Genomic DNA, 23,448 nt, shown 5'->3' on the forward strand with positions numbered 1-23,448 from the left:
GTTTAATTCTAGGAAATGTAGTTTGAAGAGGTTTTTTTTTAAGTTTTAAAGCAGGTGTTGTGGGACTACAGACGTGTAAGGTCAGATCTGCTCGGGATCTTAAACAACATGAATTGCAGGCTCAGTGTGACAGAAACATAAAATAGCAAAGACACTTGGGGGAACATTTAGTTGCAAAAGTTTGCATTGAGCTTGTCCAAAGAGAAGGGATCTTCAGAGATACATTCAGGGAGCCAAATAAAAGGGTATCTTGTTTCTCTTACCACCAGGGTTGAGCTGAGGGAAACGGATCGGGCTATTTTTGAGTTAAGTCTTGGGAGTTTCTCATCATTGAGTAGGTAATGAAAGATAGTTCTGTCCTCTGTGTTGTCAACAGCTGATGGTGTATTGCTCTTGTGGCACGCAAGATTTCTTGAGCTGTTGTATGAATATACTGCTGAAACAGCAGATGCTGTATTCTGAGTAAGCATTACGTGCATTCAGAAACATTAACTGAATATTCATAGAATGACAGACTGGTTTGGATTGGAAGGGACCTTGAAGATCATCTAGTTCCAACCCCTCTGCATGGGCAAGGACACCTCCCACTAGACCAGGTTGCTCCTAATCCTATCCAGCCTGCCCTTGAACACTTCCAGGGATGAGGCATCTGCAGCCTCCCTGGGCAACCTGTTCCACTGTCTAACCACCCTCACAGGAGATAACTTCTTCATGCTGTCTAACCTAAATCTCTGCTCTTTCAGTTTAAAACCATTACCCCTTGTCCTGTCACTACAGGCTCTGGTGAAAAGCCCCTCCCCAGCTTTCCTGGAGCCCCTTCAGGCACTGGAAAGTGCTCTTAAGGTCTCCCTGCAGTCTTCTGTTCTCCAGGATGAACAGACCCAGCTCTCTCAGCCTGTCTTCATGGCAGAGCTGCTCCAGCCCTTGGATCATCTTTGTGGCCCTTCTCTGGACCCTCTCCAACAGCTCCATGTGTTTCTGTGCTGAGGGCTCCAGAGCTGTACACAGTACATGATGGATAGTGGCTTAGCAGCCTGTTATGTATATCTGTTAACCTATAAATGTTCACATTCTTTAAAGCTGGGCATGTATGCTTGCCTCTGCTTCATGCTTGAATTTGCAGAGGAGTCACAGTGTACCTGCTTCTGTCCTGTTGTTCAGTTGGAAAAGCAATTGGACTACCAGACTAGCTGGTTTTATATGCAGTATGGGTATTCAAAACTGGCTTCTTTGCTTGTTTCTTTGTTTGTTCGTTTGTTTTTTTCCCCTGGTACTTTGCTATAAAATTTCAGATAGGTTATAAAGTTGTGGGGGTTTTGGCTGGTGTGTTTTGTTGGTTTTTTTTCCCTTCTTTTTTTTTACCAGTAAATGTTCTTAAAGGTATGGAAACATAACTGTTGTGTGTTAGATGTAATAGCATTTGCCTCCTTGAAGCCCTGTCTGTGGGAGTCTTGGTCATCACAGGAGATGAGGACAGAAGTAGTTCCATCAAATATTCTTAATTTTCCTTTTTTTTTCCCCCTTCTTTCCTCCCTTTCTTTTGCGAGACCATCTTAAACATTATTGTCTGACCAACTTTTAAAAGTTTAATATCACAAAATTACATCTGCAAAGAATGAAGTGTGTTTTTTGGGATCACAACCCATAATGCTTCACAAATACATGTAGGTAAAAATTTCTAGTTTCCAGTTGATTTCAGTGGCAGTAAATTTCCCCAGAAAACATATGCAGGGCTCATTTGAGCTGGTTATTAGATATTCTTGTTCACTCAGCAGTTTTTCCAGCTGTAAAATTTGCAGTTTCTGCAATTATAAACCTTGTTTAATAAATGCTCATTGATATTCTTAATTGCTATCTTCAGTAATTATTAAAACAAATTAAATCTGTGAATTGTATTATATGTTGTAGACATTAATGTTGATGTTTACTGTTGAAGTACCTCCATCCACTGGAAAAAGTAATTAATTTTGGATGAATTGACAAATTAAATATGTTTGTACTAAAAGCAAACAATGGGTGTATTTGTAGGTTTCATTGAAAAGCAACATTCTAGATGTCAATTTCCTCCACATAGGGGGTTACTTATTAAGTTACAATGACTTCAAATTTCAGTGGTGTTGGAATAAATTTTTGTGTGTGTGTTTCAAAGGTATGGGAACCAGCCCTCTCTGGAAAAATGTTTTTTTCATGAGTCACATTTAGACTTCCAGTGTGGACAATATATTTTTTTTGTCCTGTTCCCCAAGCAGAGATGAAAATGTAGCAAACTCAAGGCTTGTTTCTTGCTGTTTTTTTTTTGAATGGATTAAAATGAGAAATAGCTATTCAATACAAGCAATAAAGTAATCTGTTTTAGCACAATTTTGAATTTTTCTAGCAGCTGTTAAGTAAAAATTGGGCAATAATTAAAGGTTAACAAAAAAACAGGGGAGGAATATAAGCAAGCCAGGTCTTGCAGGCAGTATAATTGTATGAACATTCATAGATCCCAGTAGGTAAATTAACTCCTGGACAAGTCTCTTGTTACTTTTGAGACTCTCTCCACTGTACTCCATTATACTGTGTAGATCTGCTTGTGGAAACTGGTATACTTGCTGATTCTAGCAAGTTTCTAAGGATTGCAGGTTGATTTAGGTGTTTTCATAGTTCACTGTTTGCATTTGTTTATAAATGCCACTGTTGATTAAAGTAACAGTTTGTACTTCTGAGATGTCCTATAACTCTTAAATAGCTGGGTTATGATTTTTGAGCATACTATGGTGGTGATCCATCTGTATTCTTAAATGCTGGTGGTATTTCCCTGTTACTTCCATCTATCTCAATGTTGTATTACACAGTACAGAGCAACTTAGACATGGTAAAGAATTTACATAATTGTCATAAAATTAACAAGTGTGCTGTCTGGTTTTCTAGATAAAATAATTAGACACAGAGCTTGTACATTGAAGGACACTGCTCATGCAATCATTGCTGCTGAACTGGATCCAGAATTTAATAAGATGTGTGAAGAAATCAAGGAAGCTAGAAGGAAAAGAGGTATGTTTAATGTTGTTTATCGTAACACAACATACATGGGATAGAAAACAGAATTTATAAATGTCTATATAAAAAATTAAAGTGAAATACAGAATGCACGTCAGTCTCAGGAAGTGCATGTTGAAGGGTGACTGAGCTTGAAACTTACCTTTTTCCAACTATGTGAGCTGGTCTGATAGGACACCAGGCTTCTTTATAAAAGAAGCATTTATTGCCTCTTGGTACAAAAAGTACTGGAGAACATAGTGAATGGATACATATTGGGATTGCTGTACTAAATGAAGATGTGGTGAAACCAGAGCTGTATTATAAACATGCCATGTCATGCAGTGTAGTAATAAATTATGATTAGGAAGGATGGCATTTAAACAGTGTTTTTTTTCAGTTCACCTTGGCATGTGCAAAAGTGGCCTTTTGGTGATAATCAGTTGATTTTCTGGAGTAAGAAACAACTACTACATCCAGATTGATGGGAGCATGCAAACTAATAGTCCAAAATCAGAACACACAGCCCCCTACATTGGAGGACATATGAAGTTTTTATTTAAATTAGTGTAGTTGCTTTCAACTTGTCCGTGCACCTCCAAGCAACTTCTAAAGTGACCACAAAAGGTAATCAGAAGCTGAAACATATTGCCAGTAAGGTGTCTGTTTACATGGAAGATTCTGTACCTCCATGGAGAATTTGTAAAGTCCTGAAAACTGAAAAAGATTGAAAATGGCATAACTATTTCATTAGAACAAAATTTCACACTGATGTAGGGATTACTGATTTCAATAATTCCAGCTCTGCCTTGACAAGTTGTTTCCTGCTTTGCCTCCTGCTATGGTAAAAAACCTGCATTATTTGATTTCTAGGCTTAATTTGGTCAGTCTTACCTTATAGCTGGTGGGTCTTGAAATACTTCTATCAGGAGATCAAAGACCCTTTATTAATACATTTTTTTTGAACTATGCAAATATCATTAGGCTTTCTCTTCCTCAGGCTTGAATGGATGTAGTTCCTTTTATTTTCCCATTCAGTCCTGCATTTTTTGTTTAATTCTGTACAAGCTTTCAAGGTGTGTCTTGAATTGTGGATAAGAGAACCAATTGTAATTCACCGTGGTTGTAAAATAGAACTAATATAATACCTTCATTTCTCCTCTGTACTTTTCTATTAGAAGTATAAAAATATTCACAATGCTGGCCTTAGTGTCACACTGAGAGCTATGCTCAGTTAATTATCCATTATGAGTTCCTCATGATTGTGAAAGGTTATTGCTTCCGAGGTTAAAGTAACTGTTTTTTTTAAGAGGTCTTTGTTACAGAGAGTGACTGTATGGTTTGCAAGTCCCTCCTTGCAAGTCTCACAAGAGCTAGTTGGAATGCTGCCCTTGCCTTTGTGGCAGTCACCAAGTAATACATATTTCTGAGGGCAAAACCTGCAGACCCTGTTGAAAGGGGTGTGTTTTCAGAAGTCATAATAAAGGCTGATGGTGTCATGCAATGAACTTATTAAATCAGAAAAAGAAAGCGCTACTGGTGTCAGATGCTGGTTAGTGGACCTTCAGATATAGGTAGGTAACTAACTGTACCAGTAGTTTTCTGCATAACAACTCCTCACATACAGCAATGGACAGGTTCCAAACTCTGAAGTTGATCTGGCTGCAGAGTGTGGAAGGCTAAGATCGCTTAGTGGATTTGCAAGGACAGATTTGGAATGCATGAAGGAAGCTGTATGAGATTATCTTTTTCTTTGTTCATAACCAGTTATGGGGCTCTTGAGGTCTGAGTAAACCTCATGCTGTAAGGCAAGCGTAAGACATTGTCCTATATCGGGATCAGGAGTTGTGTCAAAGATTCTCTGGAAATGTTGTCAAGTGTTTTTGCCTGGAAATCACAGAGAAGTCTGGAAGGCAGGTGGCACATACTGTAGGCTTTTTAATCTTCACCCAGTTGAAAAGCCATTGATTTTCTGAATTCTGCCATGTATTAACTTTTAATTTATTTCCAGGATGCTGAAGATGAGGGTTAAAGCTAAAAAGCTTCATATCCCATTTTCTTCACAATTCTCTTGGCAAGTTATTTAGCAGCCTTACATAGTTTCAAAATGAAAGGCACTTTCTGCATCACTTTTTTCCCCACAACTCTTTTGTTTTTTTTTACCATCTGCCATTTTTATTTAGTACTGAAACTGGTGACCAGTCTCAAAAGAGGTACTGCAATGTAACGAGTAATACACTGTATAATAAAATTAGTATCTAGAATTAAACTAGATTTCCTTGTTATTGTATTACTGAAATGAGGTGCTGTTCTTGAAAGACTGTAAATCTAAGGATAACAAGGTCTAAGTTGGTAAATAAGTTTAAAAAAAGCTACGTTAATGGAATTTGCAGCTTCTTATTGAAACCAGCAGATAACAAGGTAGAAGTGGTGGCTGTTTCAAGTAATGAAATATCTTTTCTATGCAGTTTAAAATACTTGTACCTTAAGTTTCTATTTACTGTTAGAACTGTTAACTGTTAGGTGAGAGTTCTGAGCATCTTTTAATTTCTGTATCCATCAGTTTTCTTGTCATTTGTTGATCACTTTGTTCTGATTACTGTTGGAGGCATGGTATAACATTTGGAAGACTTGTTTTAGTGGATGGATAGGAAAGTCTAGTTCATAAATATGAAACTGGAGAGATTTGTTTATGTCTTTAAAGTATACTTAAGCAATGTGAAATTTTGCACTTTGAGAATTTACATAAAAAACTTATGAAATAGTAGAAGCTGTGAGATGAACTTACGTTACAGAAAGTAAACCAGACTTTTTTGTTAAAAGCAGAATTGTGTTTTCTTAACCTGAGAGCTCATACTGACTCTGAAATGGGTCCATTTTACATAACATAAATCGTGGTGACAATACGAGGTTTTTATTCAGATACTCTTTTTGATATGACAAAATGTCCTTATGAATTGCCACTTATTTTAAATAATCTGTTTAAAATGAGGAAAAAAATGGAAACAGTCAATAAGAATTTGGTTTATAGAGGAAGTATGGGTAGAAGAGTGAAATCTGTGGGGACCCAAGTGTGAGAGAGAGTCATATTTTACTATCAGAGCTAATGGTTTTAAGACCATGCAACCACTAAGTTATGTTGTCACTAGGAAACAAGTAATCTTGATTCTTACCTTTGTTTTGCACGTCCAGCTAAATATTAATTGATGTGTTCTTATTGCAGCATGGTATTCCAAGTTTTTTTTTCTAAGTTTAGTAGTTTTCTGCAGCTTGGTTTATTTAAATAGGTATGGTTATCTTCTGCATGCAGGCTTATCAGTAACAGCAGAACAAGTAAATCCTCATGGCTCCACTGTACGGAAAACAGAAGCTCGAGCTGAAGAGGCATTTCGGAGCAAGCAAAAACCCACCATGGCCGTGTGGCCCAACTCTGCAAATAAATGTGCATGTGAGTACCTTGAGCGGTCATTGTGCAAAACGAGAGGCAGTTCTGATGGCAAGCATTTCAGATGTGTCTACTGCTGTTTACAGATTATTCACAGAAGTAATTTTAGGCATGGACCTTTAGGAAATACTCTTTTTCTGACTGCATGACGTTTCTGCCTAAGAAGTTGTGAAGAAGCAGGATTTCTGGCTCCGTGATAATAACAAGTAACTCTTACTCTAATACAATGAATATTACAGTTTTCTTTGTAAAAGACTATTTTCACCATCAGACAATTCTGATGTAATGAGAAGATCACTTTTATCTGTTTGAGTGTTAGGATTTGTTTGTTCTGTGTGTATTCACAGCTCCATACCTACATGCTGTTTAATACTCTTTCACGTGCACTATGGTTACTTGCTATTTTCAATACAAACAGTATCATGCTAAAAGATAGACAATCAGTTACAAATTTAACTGTATTTCTCTTTATGGCACCTGGTTTTTCAGTAGTCAATACCCATTATTGGAGGATGTTACGATACTCTTGTTGCAGCCTCCGGGATTAGTCCGATTAAGTGATCAAAATCTCTAGCATTGTGAGAAGTGGCTGTGGTGTAGGTAATCAGAGGCACTGCTCATTATTTTGAAGGACTAAGTTGATTAGAACAGGTATATACACAACATATATTTTTGTTACAAACAAAATGAAGACTGTAAGAGAAAGTGATTGTGAGGGATATACTGATAGCTATGCATGGCTTTCCCACTGAAGATATGGAGTCCATTATTAATGTATTATTAAGTATTACCAATTATTGCTTAATAGGCAAACTGGTAGATTGGAGCTGACAGATTTTCATTGCTCTTTGTGCTCTCCTTCATGGTGCTTTTCCTTGATGAGAGAGTTTTCTAGGCATGGTGATAACTGCCTGGAGATGAACATTTTTAATATATGAATGGTAGTATTGATGTCAAATAGTTTAATTAATTAGAGGTGTGTGGTGTGGTTTTATTTCCTGAAGCTGTTATTTCTTCTGTTAAAGGAATTAAAGTCAATGATACAGAGTTATGGCTTGGATAAATTGTTATATAATAAATTGATGATGTGGATCCAAGCTGTTCTTTATTCATTTGGCAGCTCATGCAAAAAGGGAGAGAGAAGAGAAGGGATTCTCGGTGTTTTTTTTGTTTTGTTTTCTATGCAGTCCTACCTAGAGATTCTCACTCTGGCTGATTTACAGAGCACTCTCCTGGCTCAGCATGCTGTGCAGCAGACGGTGGGGTTTATAGACCTCCAAGGTGGATGTCTCTTGGGAAGAGAGATAGCAGCCATTACTGATAACTCATATAAAAACCCCTCTGGTACCTCTGCTCTCTTCTCCACCAAATGCTGTGGCTGCAGTGGCAGTCCTTTGAAGACTAGAGCCAGTGACTGAAGGACACTGCCAGCGTTTCTGTGTGTGTAAACAAAACAGAAGTTAGTGTCAAGGCACTGTTCCTGCTGGTATTTTGGTGATAAGGGTAGGAAGGCAAGAAAATTTGAGGCTTAGTGATGTTTGGGACTATGATCAAATGAAAATCTGCCTTTTAAGGCTAAGTCTGGGAAAGGCAGTTAGTCCAGGAGGGATGTGATGCATCTAGTAATCAAGAGAGGGAACCAGGAGATCTGCAGAAGGGATTCGAATAGTACATGGCACACTTAAAAGATTGATATGTTAAGTTCAGCAGAGACTAGAAACTAGGAAGAGACATAGTCTTAAAAGGACTTCCTTTGGAGGAAGGAGCTAGAGTAAGTGAGAACAGATTGTAGGGTACTGGAATAGCAGCAGATTATATGGTGGATTGTGATTTGTATAAATGGAAGAAACAAGTTTAGAGAAGGGATTTCTGAACAGAGGATGGTTTTAGAGGTAGAGTGGAATTTTTATATGGTCAAGAGCTAAGTTTTTGTAAGACTAAAATGTATTACACAAGCAGAATAACAAGGACAATGATTAATATATTTTAATTACACAGGATATGCTCTGTACATTCCAATTAATAATTCTGAAAAACTTCCTTTTTTTCTGCTATTTGAACATGAAATAATTATTTCCTTAGATTAAGGAAAAAATCACAAATCATGACTTTTTTTTAAATTAAATTCATTTTAGGAATCCACCTGTTGTGGATGGTATATCACACTATAAATAGGTTTTAAAAGTATTGCATTACTAGAAGTTGCTGAAAATCCATATGGAAGAGTTCAGCCATGGATAATTCAAAATATTTCCGTATCGACGGTGTATTTTGAGGAAAGTGCAAGTGTTCTGGTGGGAACTCAGAACAGGATTATAGGTCAAAAGCCTGTTATAAGTGGTTGTATGATCATAGAATCGCAAAATCGCTGTGGTTGGAAGGAACCTCTGGAGATCATCTATTCTCACTCCCCTGCTCAGAGCAGGCTGCTCAAGGTGTTAATTTTTTTTTTTAATATCTCCAGGAGCAGAGGCTCCATGACGTTCCTGGGAAACCACTTCTAGTGCTTGGCCACTCTGTCAGTAATCTGGTTTTCTTGATTTTCATTTGAATGTCTTGTATTTCAGTCTCTGCCCATGGCCTCTTGTCAGTGGGCCCTTGTTTTGCCTTTATATGTGTGTGTGTGGAAGAGGAAGTTACCATCAATATGCATTTTGGTGTGTCTGGTAAATTAATAATTACTGATTAGTTTAAATACACATTAGCATAAAACATCAGCATCTCTTTATTTCTTGGGTTGCCATATAGTAAAACTTTGTTCCTGCTGCTCTGTTTTGCCAGTAGATGGAGTATGTTGCTTATGAATTTACTTTCTTGCAGTCGCTTCCTTTATTGCTACCTATAAATAAACTGTATGGGGAAGATTTAGGTTTACATGCTAATGTTTTTTTCAGTCTTTAACAATAGTGTACTGTGGTGATGGGCTGTAGATTTTGTGTTTAGTACACAGAGAAGATACGTTGTATGCTGTATGAGAAATGTGATAGCTGTGAAAATGGCACTTGGAACAAAAAAAAAAATTTTGTGTTACGTGAAGCATTAAAAATACTAAGTTTTATCTAAAATTAAATTTATGAAATATGAAGTAAACTCACTGCTAACTTGTTCCTCTAATTGCAGTGATTCGTGGTCGCTAGAGAACAAACAGTAGGGACATAAAGCAAGGATATAAAAAAAAACCTCCTGCAGAAAATCTAGTTCCTAAATAAATAATATTTTGTGTTCCTTTTTATGTTAGGTTTTTGGTTTCTCCTCCATTAGGATCCTTGCTATCGTATGAAACTACATGTTACTGCTCTATAATGAAAGACAGGTTTTGTTTTGGCAAGAGTATTTTTAGAAAAGATTTTTAGAAAGAAAGGTCTTTTGTTTATAATCTTTCTCAGAAACTGCTTTATTCTCAGTCCTTGTCTGATTTTCATCTGTTTAGTCTTTTTCCATGGACCTTTCTGCTACCGTGGTGCCTGTAATCCCTGTACTTCAGGCATTCATATGATTTCAGTAATGCTTTATCAAAGGACATGGCAGAGCATGTACCATATGTTTTTTATTATTTTAACTATTTTTTTACCTTTTGGACTAGTTGTGAATTTGGATTTAGAATTTGAATACTGGCTTATTAGGTCATCCAATTACTGACATTAAAATTGTAGTAGCTGCTGCTGTTTTGTTACAAGTCCTAGACTTGCTCTTTTATTTTCTCCTCCTGCTCTCCAGAAAAGGGACTTGGATTAGTTCTCGCTTGAGATAGAGGCAACAGCATAAAAAAAATATTTTCTGGAATTTGAGGGCACCTTTACTCGCAGCTGAGGGAACTGTCTCTTTTTGTTTCCTTCCAATTTTGTTCTGGCTAGTGCAGGAGTTAGCATTCTGGATGGGAGTAGTTTGATCTCCTTTATCTGGCACTGGTTTCAACTAGATGCTTTAAAAAGAAGTTGCAAACATTTGAGGAATAGAAGTTACATTTTTCATGCCTGCTTTTGAAGGAAATGCCATTTTAGCTGATTCTGAGTTGGTTAACAGTTTTTTTTTTTAAACTCATAGACTTTGTAATTCTTCTAATTTAAAAAGCCATTTAATGAATTTGTGGTTGTTCTAATAAATCCAAATTACCTGTTCTTTTTTGGGATCCCATCAAACTCTCTGAATCGGTGATACCTAGTGGTAAGGAAATTTTCTTTCACCACGGTTAAATACCTGCCTCTTGAATTACTCAAATGTCTTTTTCTTTTCTCTGATGAGTGCAGAGTCCTACAGTTTACCTGATCAGTGACTTCTTTTGTATTCTTTTGTTATTCATCTCCTTTCTAACTTAGCAATACAAGGTTGTTCAGCCTCTCTTAAGAAGAAAGTTTTCCTGAAAGCTTTACTACCACCTTTTATATAAACACTGTAAAAAGAGAGAAAAGGTTTTTTTCATTAGTTTAAAAGTTTTATTTCCTCAGTGGTATAGACAATCAGGTAATAAAGTTTTCAGACCTTTAAGATAAACTCTTTCCTCCCTTTTGAAAGCTATGGCAATATTTGCTTTAAATTGCTTAAAGACTTTATGTAAAGTTTCTGTCTGCAGAAATTGTTGGTTTCCTTGTGATTATTGCCCTTTTCTTAACTACAGTTTTCTTTGTGGGTTTTATTTTCTTTAATTTTGCCTACTTGACACAGAAACCAACGGGGCAGCCGTGAACCTTTCAGATAGGTGATACAAATGAATGCTGCATACACTATTGAACATAATTTTAATTGGAGTGGGAGCCTCTTCTCTGCTTGTGAAGCTGCACAAGAACCTTGTGTTTGTTTGTGGCTCTCTTGCAGCAGGCAAAGAGCCAGTCAGTAGTCCTTAAGAAACAACTGAATGTACCAGATATTGCAGTTGTACAGAGCTACTCAGCTGAGGGAAAACGAGCAGATCTGTAGAGGTGCAAAGTCTAAAAATTATCTCTGCAGGTGATAATAATTCGATTGTCTCTTCTCCTTTGACTTCATTTTTCTCTTTAATTTTCCTATGTGACTGTCTTGTCATGTACTTTACTAACGTAATTATTCTAGTGTATATGTAATAGTATATTTTTAGCTTGGTTTCCCCAGAAAATAATACCTGTGCTCTGTCCATATCAGCTCCCTTAATAACTTCTGAATCCTTTAACTGGGTTCAGACAGATTTGACAGAAGTTGAGGACTGAAGGATTAGTTTCCTGCAGGTTTTGTGAAAATTGGTAGCTGGATAATCTACATGTCTGCTGAAGGAAAAGGTTGTAGATTGAAACTGGTGGTTAACCTGTTCTGTCTGGCTTTGGTAGCTGGTAAGTTAAAATGTGTTGGCCAGGCATGGTGTGCACACCTCAGATGGAGGATATCTTGTATCCTGCTCAGCTGGGGTGGGGAGGAACAGAAGATACTGGGAGAGTTTTGTGAGAAATACTGGCAAGAGATTGAGTCAAGAGCATTATAGGGGATTTTAAGGAAAAGCAGTTGACTAGGGGGAGAAAATGCTGAGGATACTGCAGCCAAATTTTTTGTTGTTGTTTGGTTTTTTTGTGGGGTTTTTATTGTTGTTGTTGTTTTTTTAAAATGTGCTGCTTCTCTTCTTATAGAACTTGACTCATCCTTGTTGAGTGTAAGCTTGTTTACAGGACATAAACTGTTATCTGTGCTGAGGAAAATAATATGTTAAGTCGAGATAATAATAATGTCATTGCATAGAATATTTTAAAGGTCTGTGCCTTGAGTGCCTTCCCAACTAGGTGAAGAAAATGATGTGTCTCTTAGGGATTAGTTCCACAGTCACTTGGAGCTTTTCAAACTGCAGGTTACTACTGAAGATGCTGTCTTGCCTTTTCGCTGCTTGCATGGTCCTGCCGTCTCCCCTGTGCCAACACCATCACTCAGGAGTTGGAAAGCTCAGTTGGGGAACTGAAGATGTTGAAAACTAACCCAGAAAAAAAAATAGTGTTTCAGACAGATTTAGTTCCCTTATCTGTTTTACTGCAGGAACAGTAGTGCCAGCATAAATGAGGTAGTGGAAATGCTGTAGCTAGCTTTGGAGGGAGCAGTGGCTTTGTCTGTTAGTGGAAGCTGGCACCTCATTTTGCTTTTTAAGCCATTGTGGAACTACTCTGTTCTTTCTTGCTGCTTATCTCTGACTGCAGTTTGGGACTTTTGTGAGTAAAAACTCCAGAGACTTTCAAGTGAGCTATTCAGTGCCCCTTGGTAAGTAATGTGGAGCTACTGGAAGCAGATAAATTACTGTGGCAGATACATAGATATCCTGGATGCCACATAAGAGAGTGTAAATTGCAGGTAGTAAGTGCTTTCTCAAGGCTTTGAGTTACTTTACACACAAGACATCAGAAGGGAGTTTAATGTTTTGATCATGGGAGAAAAACTTGAAACACATCCAGTGCTTCGGGTGGTTCTTGATGATACTGCAGGGACAAAATCTAGATCCATGGTGATCTTGCTTGCCAGGAGACTCTCCATTGGATTTCAATCCCCGGGAATTCTTCATGGAATAAAGGTAACAGCAGAGAATCTACTGTTTGATAGATGTGCGTTTTATCATTTAATGACAGAGGATTCACTTCCTCTGATAGACTTTTTAGCAGTGCAGCAGCATATAAGGATCTTCTTTTCTGCAGCATAAAGGGACTTGTTAGCCTCCACTAATACTGTTCTGCCTCAATGTACTGTAGTAGTCAAGCTACAGAAATTTCAAGAGACTTACCTGCTTTGACTGTTACATGTTCTCATTAGAGTTCCTCCGCATTAAGGCAAGCAGATTTCCTTGTTAATGACTGACAATCTTTGAATCTTCTAATTATATCTGCTTTCTTTTCCAACTGTTCCTTTATTTCTATGTAGTTTGCAGCTCTGTCACTGTCATGCTGGGTTTGTGGGACAGCAACAGTGTGTATCTCAACGTTGAAGCTTCTGTACCATTCACCTATGGGTTTTTAGATACAGTTTCCTGAAACCATACTAAACAGAAAGGTGATGGCTACTTCTTGGTCTTGCAGAAATACTTCAGAAATGTGGGAAGGACTTAGATATTTCATCTGTGTTGTATTGGGTTTTTTCACTATCACTCTTGTTTAGTATCCAAGAACTGTACCCTACGCTGGACAGGGTTGATGTGCACCTCTAAATAAGGATGCTTGTTTCACCAGAAGAGGTTGCCATTACTTGCTGTATCTGACTTGAAAATATTAAGGCTGAACATGGAAGGGGCCCAGATGGATTGAGAATAGCCTTGAGGAAAGAGGACTTGGGGGTGATGATTGATGAGAAGCTCAACATGAGCCAGCAATGTGCGCTTGCAGCCCAGAAAGCCAAACATGTCCTGGGCTGCATCAAAAGAAGCATGGCCAGCAGGTCAAGGGAGGGAATTCTGCTCCTCTACTCCTCTTCCATGAGATTCCACTTGGAGTACTGTGTCCAGTTCTGGATCCCCTTACAGAGAGAAAGGAGATGGAGCTGTTGGAGTGAGTCCAGAGAAGGGTCACAGACTGCTGGAGCACCTCTGCTATGAAGACAGGCTGAAGGAGTTGGGGCTGTTCAGCCTGGAGAGTAGAAGGCTTCAGGGAGACTTTTTAGTGGCCTTCCCATACCTACCTGAAGGGGCTACAGAAAAGCTGGGGAAGGACTTTTTACCAGGATGTGTAGTGATGGGACAAAGGGAAATAGTTTTGAGCTGGAAGAGGGTGGATTTAGGTCATACATTGGCAGGAAACTCTGTAGCGAGAGTGGTGATACATGTGTTGCCCAGGGAGGTTTTGGATGCCCCTCCCTGGAAGTCGTCCAGACCAGGTTGGATGGGTCTTTGAGCAACCTGATCCTAGTGGGAGGTGTCCCTGTCCATGGGGGGGGGGGGGGATGGAACTTGATGATCTTTAAGGTCCGTTACAACTCAAACCATTCTATCATTCTATGAAGTTCTTATTTCATTTTACTAGAGAGCTACTGCTGAAGTAAGCACAGAGTTTCCTTTTTAATCATGGGAAGCCATCTCTGGGTGAAATACTGTCATAAGTTTAGGGATCTTTCAGCAGACTCTTAAAGTGTCTTCACATAGGGATGTAAGAATTGAGAATCCTTCCTTACCGCTTAACGAAATGTAGGGTAGATTTTTATGAAGTGATTAATGACATTGTATTACACTGCACTTCTAAAAAATGCTGTTTGCATAGACTGTACATCTTAGGAAGGAAAAAAAGAAGACATTGGAATGGTTGACTTTGATACCAACTGTATGTAAACTTCAGTGAAATGTGTGACTTACGGTCAATCAGGTATTTATGGTAATTAAAAATCCTGAGTAATGATTTACAAAAAAGCAAACAAAAAAGAATCTAGAACTGAAGTGAGGACCCTTTTTGCAGATCTATAAAGGTTATGTGAAGATGATGGAGAGAAAGGTTCAGTGATTCAGAAGGCAAGAGAATGTATTCATGTGTGAATAATTGATATTGTAATAGTTTGAGTTACAGGAGCTCAGCTCTATAAAGCAGGAGTCCTTTGACAATAGTATTTCTATGGCCTCTGGCACAAATACTGCCAAAAGACTGGATATCAGTGTGTAGATTTCAGATGAGTAGCTTTAAAAGAAAGAATTGAAAAGGTATTAACGCTTTAACTTGCAATTGTATATTGTGTGGCTATTTTTTTAACAAAGTTAACTTGAAGCTTTTTTTCTGTAAATAGCTATAATAACTTTAATGAGTCGTGAATCATACTGACTATAAAATAAGTGTGGGATTCTCCCTTTGATAGGGGGAGTATTACCTTAATATCTTAAGGTACCTTATTTGGTCTTATCAAATAGCAACATTAAGGTAGAGAAGAGGGGACTTTCAGGTTAAGTTGATTTTTTAGCAGCAATCTATTAACCCATTAGTTCCTGCCCATTATCCCTTTGGTTTTGCATCAGTTTTACCCTGTGCTGGCTCCTTCCTTTCTGAATTATATTTAACTGTCATGCAGGATTGACAGAAAAAAATTCCTTATTCCTGTCTCATTTGACAGCTTCTCAGGTCCATGTGATTCTCACAGTACTGCCTTTGTCTCCCTAATAAGTATAAAGGGAGTCAATCTAGGTGATAAGATTTGGTGTCAGTGTCTACATTTGGTTTCATGGTTCCATGCTCCATTAAACATTCCTCCTACTTGTATCACTCCCTTAGCTTTTCGGGAGGAAATGGACAGGACAGAAAGACAGACTGGTGTGGTGGGTTTGTTTTTTAAATGTTTTATTCCTTGCTGAACTCCTCACTCTTCCTAGATGTTTGGCTGTCTGTATAAAAGAAAAATCTGTAATTTTGTTATGGGTGCTAAGGATCTGGAAAAAAATTTCCTCTCCTATCCCAAAAGATAGTCCTTTGCACAGAGCAGTGCAGCCTCGTTGAGAACAGAAAGGTGGTGTTCTAAATTGGCAGTTTAATTGAGAGAACTAGAAGTCTACTTTCAGTATGATCAAGAGGGTAAAAACTGGAGAATGAGTTCAAAGATACATTAGATCGGGGACTAAGAACCTCACTGAGGTAATATAAATTATGTGGGCAGTTTTGTGTTAAATACATTCAAGTGAGAGATTTAGGTGGGTTTATGAATGCCTGAGGAGTCAAGGCATCAGGGGCTGGGATGAAAGGAGCTGAGAGGCCAGCAGGTCAAGGGGCATTATCCTCCTCCACTGCTCTGCCCAGGTGAGACCACATCTGGAGTAATGTGTCCAGTTCTGGGCTCCCCAGTTCTGGAAGGGCAAGGAGCTACTGGAGAGCCCATTGGAGGGCTATGAAGTTGATTAGGGGACTGGAGCATCTCTCTTATGGAGTAAGACTGAGGGACCTGGGTCTGTTTAGCCTGGAGAAGACTGAGAGGGGATCTTACCAATGCTTATAATTATCTAAAGGGTGGGTGTTAAGATTGTGAGGCCAGACTCTTTTCTGTGGCACCCAGTGACAGGATGAGGGGCAACAGGCACAGACTGAAACACTGGAAGTTCCATCTGAACGCAAGGAAAAGCTTTACTTTGAGAGTGGCAGAGCACTGGAACAGGCTGCCCAGAGAGGCTGTGGAGTCTCCTCCTCTGGAGATATTAAAAAACCCACCTGGACACCTAGGATGATCTCCAGAGGTTCCTTCCAACTCCAACCATTCTGTGAATCTGTGAATGCAGGAAAGCTTTTATCTAAATGACAGGGAAAAAAGTTGATTCGTACAAGTGTAGGGACAAAAAGAATCAGGATTTTTGAAGGGCTGTTCACTTAGTGTTTACAGGCCTGAGCAGCTCTGGAGATAATGATAGTGCCTTAAAACAAGAAGTAAGTCTGACTTCAGCATTAACTGAATTGTATTGTCTAAATGTGGGTGAAAAAAATGAAGTAGCTAGATTATTGCTTTTGTTAGTGTCACTGTTTGGCTCAGGTTCGACAACAAACCGGGACAGTTAGTACAAATACTGTTAAATGTTAGGAGGGCATGTTCTGCAGTATCTGGTGGTGAAATGCTCTTGTTCTTTCCTAAATCTTCAGGGGTTGGTTGGAGGTATAATTTTTTTTTTAATTACTGTGACATAACACCAGTTTTATAGTATCATTGCTTGAACCAAGGCTCTGTTTTGTGTGCGTACTTTAATGAAGTAGCTGAAAAATTTAATACATTTACTTTTTTTGATGCAGTGTAAACCTTGGAGCTCCTGGGAGGACATCTTCTGTGTCACTTTCTGTGGTTGCTTTGTCCGAATTAAAAAACAGCAATGAAAGCCAAAATGCACAACCTGTGCTCTAATGCTACTGCATGAGAGGGAGAGTTCAGCTGGCCACTTGCTGGCTGTCATTTAGGAACAGTTGAAATTTAATGAAATGTGTCATATAGAATTAAGTTCATTTTACTTTAATGGGATTTCTCCCACGCTTAGAGCTTTTAGGAGTGTGTGTGTTTAGACAAAATATAGGTTCTCATCCCAGGTAGAGCTTGCATGGTGGACGAAAGGAATGCACTAGTAAAATGGGCATGTTTCAAGTACAATTCCTTGATATAATAAATGTCAAGTATGTTTGACATTATATCTGACTTTTACAGAAAAGTCAGCCAAAAAAGACAAAAATCTGTGTATCTTTAAAAATGTCAACTTTCTTATTAATTTTTATACTTTAGGACATAAGAAATTTCCTTTAAAATACTTTTGCTCCCCCACTGTGTTTTATTTAGCCATCTTTGGAGCTGACCTGAGGCTAAACCCTTAGCCTAATAGGGGAGCTTTTTTGTCTGTAAGTTCCCTATTTAGTTTCAGATTTCCTGCGTCTGTTGTTACTGAAAATCTCTGGTACAGTCTAGGGCAAGATTACATGGGCTTCTTCATAAAAAGTCGTGTGAGCAGACTGTAGTTTATCATCAAGAAAGCCAGTGAAACTGTACAAACCTCTATAAAAATCTACAAAATAGCTGGAGAAAGGGGATTTTTTTCCCCCTTGAATCTTACAGTTCTCAGTAAGGATTATTTATAACAATAAATACACATTCCAAGTGAGACTACATTTTTATTGCAATGTAACTGTATCTGTAGATAGGTTTGAAATCTAAAAGATTAAGATTTATTTGTAATGTAGTGGTTAAACTACTTCCTTACATATGCCACTCATGGGGAGGAAATTCTGAAGTACAGTTGTGCTTCTCTGAGCTTCTGTGATTTCATTCTCAACACTTGTACCTGCATAATGCTTGTACCTTAAAACAACGTAATGAACTCTGATCTTTGTAACTCAGTGTGAGGTTGAGAGAAGCAGATCGAGGACTTAATATCCCATAAATCAAAGCAACCTACAAATACCAAGAACATTATAGAACTGCTCATCACAGGAGTCATTTCAAAATGGAGGAAAATTTGTTAATCTCTATTGGCTTTGATTTTCAGTTGTAATCACTGGGCTGCAACTTCAGTAATTCTGCAAAAATATGAGCAGTCTGTATCATTACTTGAATTAGAACATAGCTGTTTCTTAGTCTTCTGAGCTGTGTCTTATTAGTGCTCTTGAAAAGGACATTGAAGCCTTGTGCAGCCTGGTGTAGTGTGAGGTGTCTCTGCTCATAGCAGGGAGGTTGGAATCTGGTGTTCATTAAGGTCCCTTCTGGCCTTAATCATTCCATGGTTCTGTGATGGACAGCATTGTTGTGTTTGGATGGTCTTCCTTCGGCATTTACTGATAATACTGCAAATATATGCCCCAGAACTTTTTTTAAATTGATGCCTTAGTCATATATCACTGCAAATAGGTTAGTAGAAAGGATACTCTCTCTGGAAAATGTTCATTGTGGGATTTTTAAAAGATACAGAAAGTACACATAAAAAATAGAAGAAGTGAAAAAGTAAGGATGCAGAAGGAGAAAAAGATCACAGGCCCATGTTGCTTCAAGTTGAGTTGCATAATAATGGTGGGAAGGCACTGGTGCTGAGGCCAGAAACTATGATTCCCTTTCTGCTCACTCTAGTATCTTAGTCTGTTTCCTGAGGGCTACCTGTGCATTTAAAAGTTTCTCTCTTTTCATTACAATTCAGTTCGAATAAGGAGGAAATCGAGACGGCGCTCGCAGTGGGGCAAAGGCATTATTAAGAAGAGGAAGGTAAACAATTTAAAGAAAGATGAAGATGATGCAAAGTTTGCTGATGATGAAAATCATGGCGAGGACAGTAAATTGCTGGAAAACGGAGAGCTAGAGATCAGCACTGACTGCATTGAGGAGAATGGGGAGGAAACGGGAGATCTCTCCATGACAAATGATGAATCCTCTTGCGATATTATGGATATAGATGCAGAGCAGAGGCTTAACAATGGGACATCAGCAAAGGAAAACAATTTTGCATCCACAGAAGAAGAGAGCTCGAATGAATCTCTGTTAATAACCGACAGCATTACCCTGAGTGCTGAAAAGGAATTAAGGAAGGACTCTACATCCAGAGAGGACTGTGTGAACGGAGAGACATCTGTCCACAGCTCGGAGGGAATGCCTGCTCCAGCATGTCATAACGGTAAAATGGAATCAGTTGATGCTCTTTCACCCTGTGATGAAAGCTATGGGTCTAGTGACAGGCAAAATTCTTCATCTGAAGATCAGCCAAAGGAGAAAATAGAAGCTTCCAGTGAAAGTCAAGGAGCTGATCTAGTGAAAGCTGAGTTACCACATTGCAGCAATAATGAAAAAACACTACAGAGCACAGACACTGAAAGTAAAGATGCTGAAGCAGATAAAGAAGGTATAGCTTGATTTGAGTGTTCGTCCTTATCTTAGTGTCCGAGTTAATGTGTATTTTTAAATTGAAATGTCTTATGTTACAATGATTATTATAATATTTAATGAATTGCTGTCAATTTATTTGAAACTTTTAGTATGCTTACAAGATTTAATTCCACATACATAAATGTCTACCCTTGACTTGCTGCAGTGTTACCTTAGGCAAGTGTGTATATCTCTGTAGCTGAAATATTCTGTTTATTCTTGTGGGCTTTGTGGGAAATACTGTAAATATTGAGATAACATCTAAACAATAATTAAAGATTTAGAAAATACTATCAAGGCAGAGAAATATATTTGTTTTGGTCTGTATGTTCTTTCTGATCAACATTTTGATGTGTATGATATGCTTTGACTTTGTTAGAGATTGATCATAAAAATATCATTGACATTGAATGAAAGACCATAGAAATCCAAAATGTGTTCCTGTAAAACATTTGCTCATAGCAGAAGCAATATAACTCATAGCAAAAGCCAGATAAACTGTTGTTTATCTAATGGAGAACGTATCTGACTTTGGAGTTAGAGTCAACACAGTAACAGTGCAGCAAAAAGATAAGAGAAAGAGAAGGGAAATCTTGGTGGTGCATGAAAGAAGGGGCCATATCCTTTTGAAGGCAAGAGACACAGTTTCCTTAGGGAAGATAAATAAAAGCCTTATGCATGATTGCCTTTTTAATTAGCTTTTCAAAATTTTCTAAAAAAAGGAAATCTCTACTTGAAAAGTTAGCACCAAGATTTACAAAGTAAATGAGCTTTAATGAGAGATCTGAATAATGAGAATATTACTGTATATGTATTTGCTGTGTTTGTACATAGGTATTTTCTCTAAAATCAATGAGAAGTGCAGAAGGTCTTTAAGAAGGTCCCTTCCAGCCTTAACCATTCTGTGATTCTGTGGATCAGAAATGTAGGAAAAGGTCCCAAGAGTATCAGAAGAGTGTGATACATTTTAAGAGCCTTTACATATCTAAATGTAGTAGGTGAATTTTGTACACATTAAGGATGGTTATAATAACAAAGGGTCCTCAGGAAAAAAAAGGCATTTAAAATAGCTGAGGTGGATACAAACAGTGAATGATTGTAGGGAGAGAATAAGGAGACACAAAAAAATGTTGTTCTCCACTACGGGATTGAAAAGCAGCTTTAATACAAAGGTGGAAGAAAACAGAAATGTGTCAGAAATGTGAAGTTTCAGGAGTAGAGGAGATGTTAGAATTACCATGGTGATGAAGACATGGGATGCTTTGGAGAGAAAAAATGAGGATTTGATTCACTTAGGCAGAAAGATTTTGAGCCTTCTCTTAATACCTGAACTTCACTGAAAGCTGTATGATTTGATGCTACTAAGTAGAAATGATACAATGGAAGAACTTCAAGTGACATTCAGTTTTCTGTTGAGGCTTTGGAGTTGGTTTTAAAGATGACCAGTTTTAAGTGTGTTTTCTGAGCTGTGGTTTTGTGCACTTAAAAGCATACAGAAGTCTGCAAAGCTGAATAATATGCACTGCTACAGTCATGCTTGCTTGGTTCAAACAAACCCTGACAAACCAAACATGCAAAATGAAAGTGAAATGAAGAAACAAGGTGTTAATTTTGAGAGACTGACAGTCTCATTGTTTTTCATATTGCAGGCATATTCAAAAGCAAGAAAACACGAAAAGTTGCTACGGAGCAGTCAAAGCCCACAGGTTTGGAGCAGGTCCCAGAGGAACCATCGGATCCCTTACCCTCTGTGGTTGTTGACCATGACAGACTAAAGGTAATGGAACTAGAAAAAAAGTTGAACTGATAATGAAACTGTCCGTGAAAAATGCTTCCTTCCTCGGCTGTGAAGCAGTGTTTCCTTTATGTTTGACTGCAAACAAATATTATGGCAGCAGTAACTTCTGAAGATGATTTGTTGGTCGGTGTTTTTTGGATGAGAAGTGAATAAAACTACTGAATCCATCCGGTCCCATCATTACTACTTTTACAAATCCAGTAATGGCACAGCAGTCCACTATTTTAATTGCAGTTTTTGCAGGTACTTTAATGTGTTAAACTCTTTTTTATGTGTTAATTGGACATGCCAGTTACTGAGGAACTGTTGGGTGCCTAGCAATTAGGAGTTAACATCTTTTTCCTTCCTGTGTACGTATACTTGGTGGAAAGAGCTGTTAGTGAATTGGAAAAGAAATTTGAATTTGTGCTGATGTTTTTGGCATCATAGACTGAACCCCTGCTAGTTAATTTTCTTGCAGTTTTGTCTCCTTTTAAGCAAAGTTACAGTAAAATTTGCTGTCTTCTGTTGTAGAAGCTAACTTGACCTACTATGCAATTTAAATTCTGCTTGCTGTGGAGTACAGATGATGATTTCTTTGGAAGTAACAGAAGTGTTATGAGTGGAAAAAAAATAATGTAAATTTACTGCTTTTGTAGTATGTGTAAAATACACACTTCCACCTTTTATGGGCACTTTTACATGTTCTGTACCCCCTTTCTTTTATTGGACCATTTTTAAACATTTATTGAATTCCAAATGTATTTCCATTTGGTGATACTTAGAATTTCATGCCAATGCAAGTTCTTAAAAATGTCTGCTTTAGGTATCAAGGCAGTTTTTATGGTTTGCTTTGTCAGAATTATTGACTAAGATGAAATAGGATGAAGTGTTACTTATACAGAACAAACGTTGCTCCAGTTATATTGAGTATAAAATCTAAGACAAGAAAAAAAAAGGATGGGTATAAGCAGAGAAGTGAGAAGGAACACTGAATCAGTTTTGGACCTACATGGGAGCAGTGGCTGTACTGATAGTTGTGTTCCATTTGATTTCTGTGTTTCCCTCCAAAATAGGGCTTCAGAAGGAAATTGTGTTTCTGGTATGTCCTTAAAAAATCTAAAAAAGTGATTATAAAACCCCTCTAACTTCACGTTTTTGTTGTTCCAACAGAAACTGCTTGATTTGGTGGTAAAGAAAAGTGACAACCTGACTGTAGACCAACTTGAGAGATTGTATTCGCTTCTCAGTCAATGCATCTACAGACATCGTAGAGACTATGACAAATCACAACTTACAGAGGTGATCTTCACAGTTTCTTCATCTGAATGTTGAGACTGTTTGTATCAATTTGTTGTACTAGCAGGTGAAAGCTTTAAATAGACCTTGAGGTGCATATCTGTAAACTGAAAAATGTTTAGCATAGTATTGAATTAGAAATCAGCTTGTTTCTAATAATAATTTCCTCAGAAAAGGATTAAGAATTTAACCTAAAAGAGTGGAGGAAAAAGAGAAGAGCATACAGCATCATGGAGAAGCACATGCTGGCAGAGTAAAAATGAACTAGAAGCAGTTTCCACATTTGTGGTAAGAGAAACAGTTGATGTGAAGAGGCTGCTTTATAGGCACGCTGACCAGCGGCGCCGTGGCTGCCCTTCCTTGCATTTGCTTTAACTAGGCCAAAAACAATTAATGTATCTCTGCTCCATGCAGTTGGCTGATACTGACTTTTCTACAATACCTTAAAAGTTTGCAGACTTCTTTTAGATCAGTAAGTAGGATCTAGGGAAAGTCTAATGCAGCACGCTGTGAGCCAGATACCTGCTTTGCTGTCACCCTTTGCCTTTAAAGCATTTGCTGTCGAAGGCCTCCTGTCTGCATCAGCAGTAAGTTGGTCATGTCACCATTTCATGTCACTCTTGGTGTAGGATGATTGGTG

General features: G+C 38.0%; 1 protein-coding gene across 4 annotated transcripts in view; it reads left to right on the forward strand.

The window, feature by feature from the left end:
- The window catches only part of ATAD2B (ATPase family AAA domain containing 2B), a 77,635-nt gene that overhangs the window by 49,633 nt on the left and 4,554 nt on the right, over positions 1-23,448 (forward strand). For 3 of the 4 annotated variants that reach the window (XM_051614524.1, XM_051614525.1, XM_051614528.1), the window contains 5 exons: positions 2,914-3,036; positions 6,332-6,469; positions 19,014-19,709; positions 21,382-21,509; positions 22,683-22,811. In XM_051614524.1, the coding sequence (XP_051470484.1) occupies positions 2,914-3,036; positions 6,332-6,469; positions 19,014-19,709; positions 21,382-21,509; positions 22,683-22,811 (1,214 nt within the window). The remainder of the gene's footprint in view (positions 1-2,913; positions 3,037-6,331; positions 6,470-19,013; positions 19,710-21,381; positions 21,510-22,682; positions 22,812-23,448) is intronic. The other variant, XM_051614526.1, reaches the window with a different exon arrangement.

This window comes from Apus apus, chromosome 3, assembly GCF_020740795.1.
Source record: "Apus apus isolate bApuApu2 chromosome 3, bApuApu2.pri.cur, whole genome shotgun sequence".
Lineage (NCBI taxonomy): Eukaryota > Metazoa > Chordata > Aves > Apodiformes > Apodidae > Apus > Apus apus.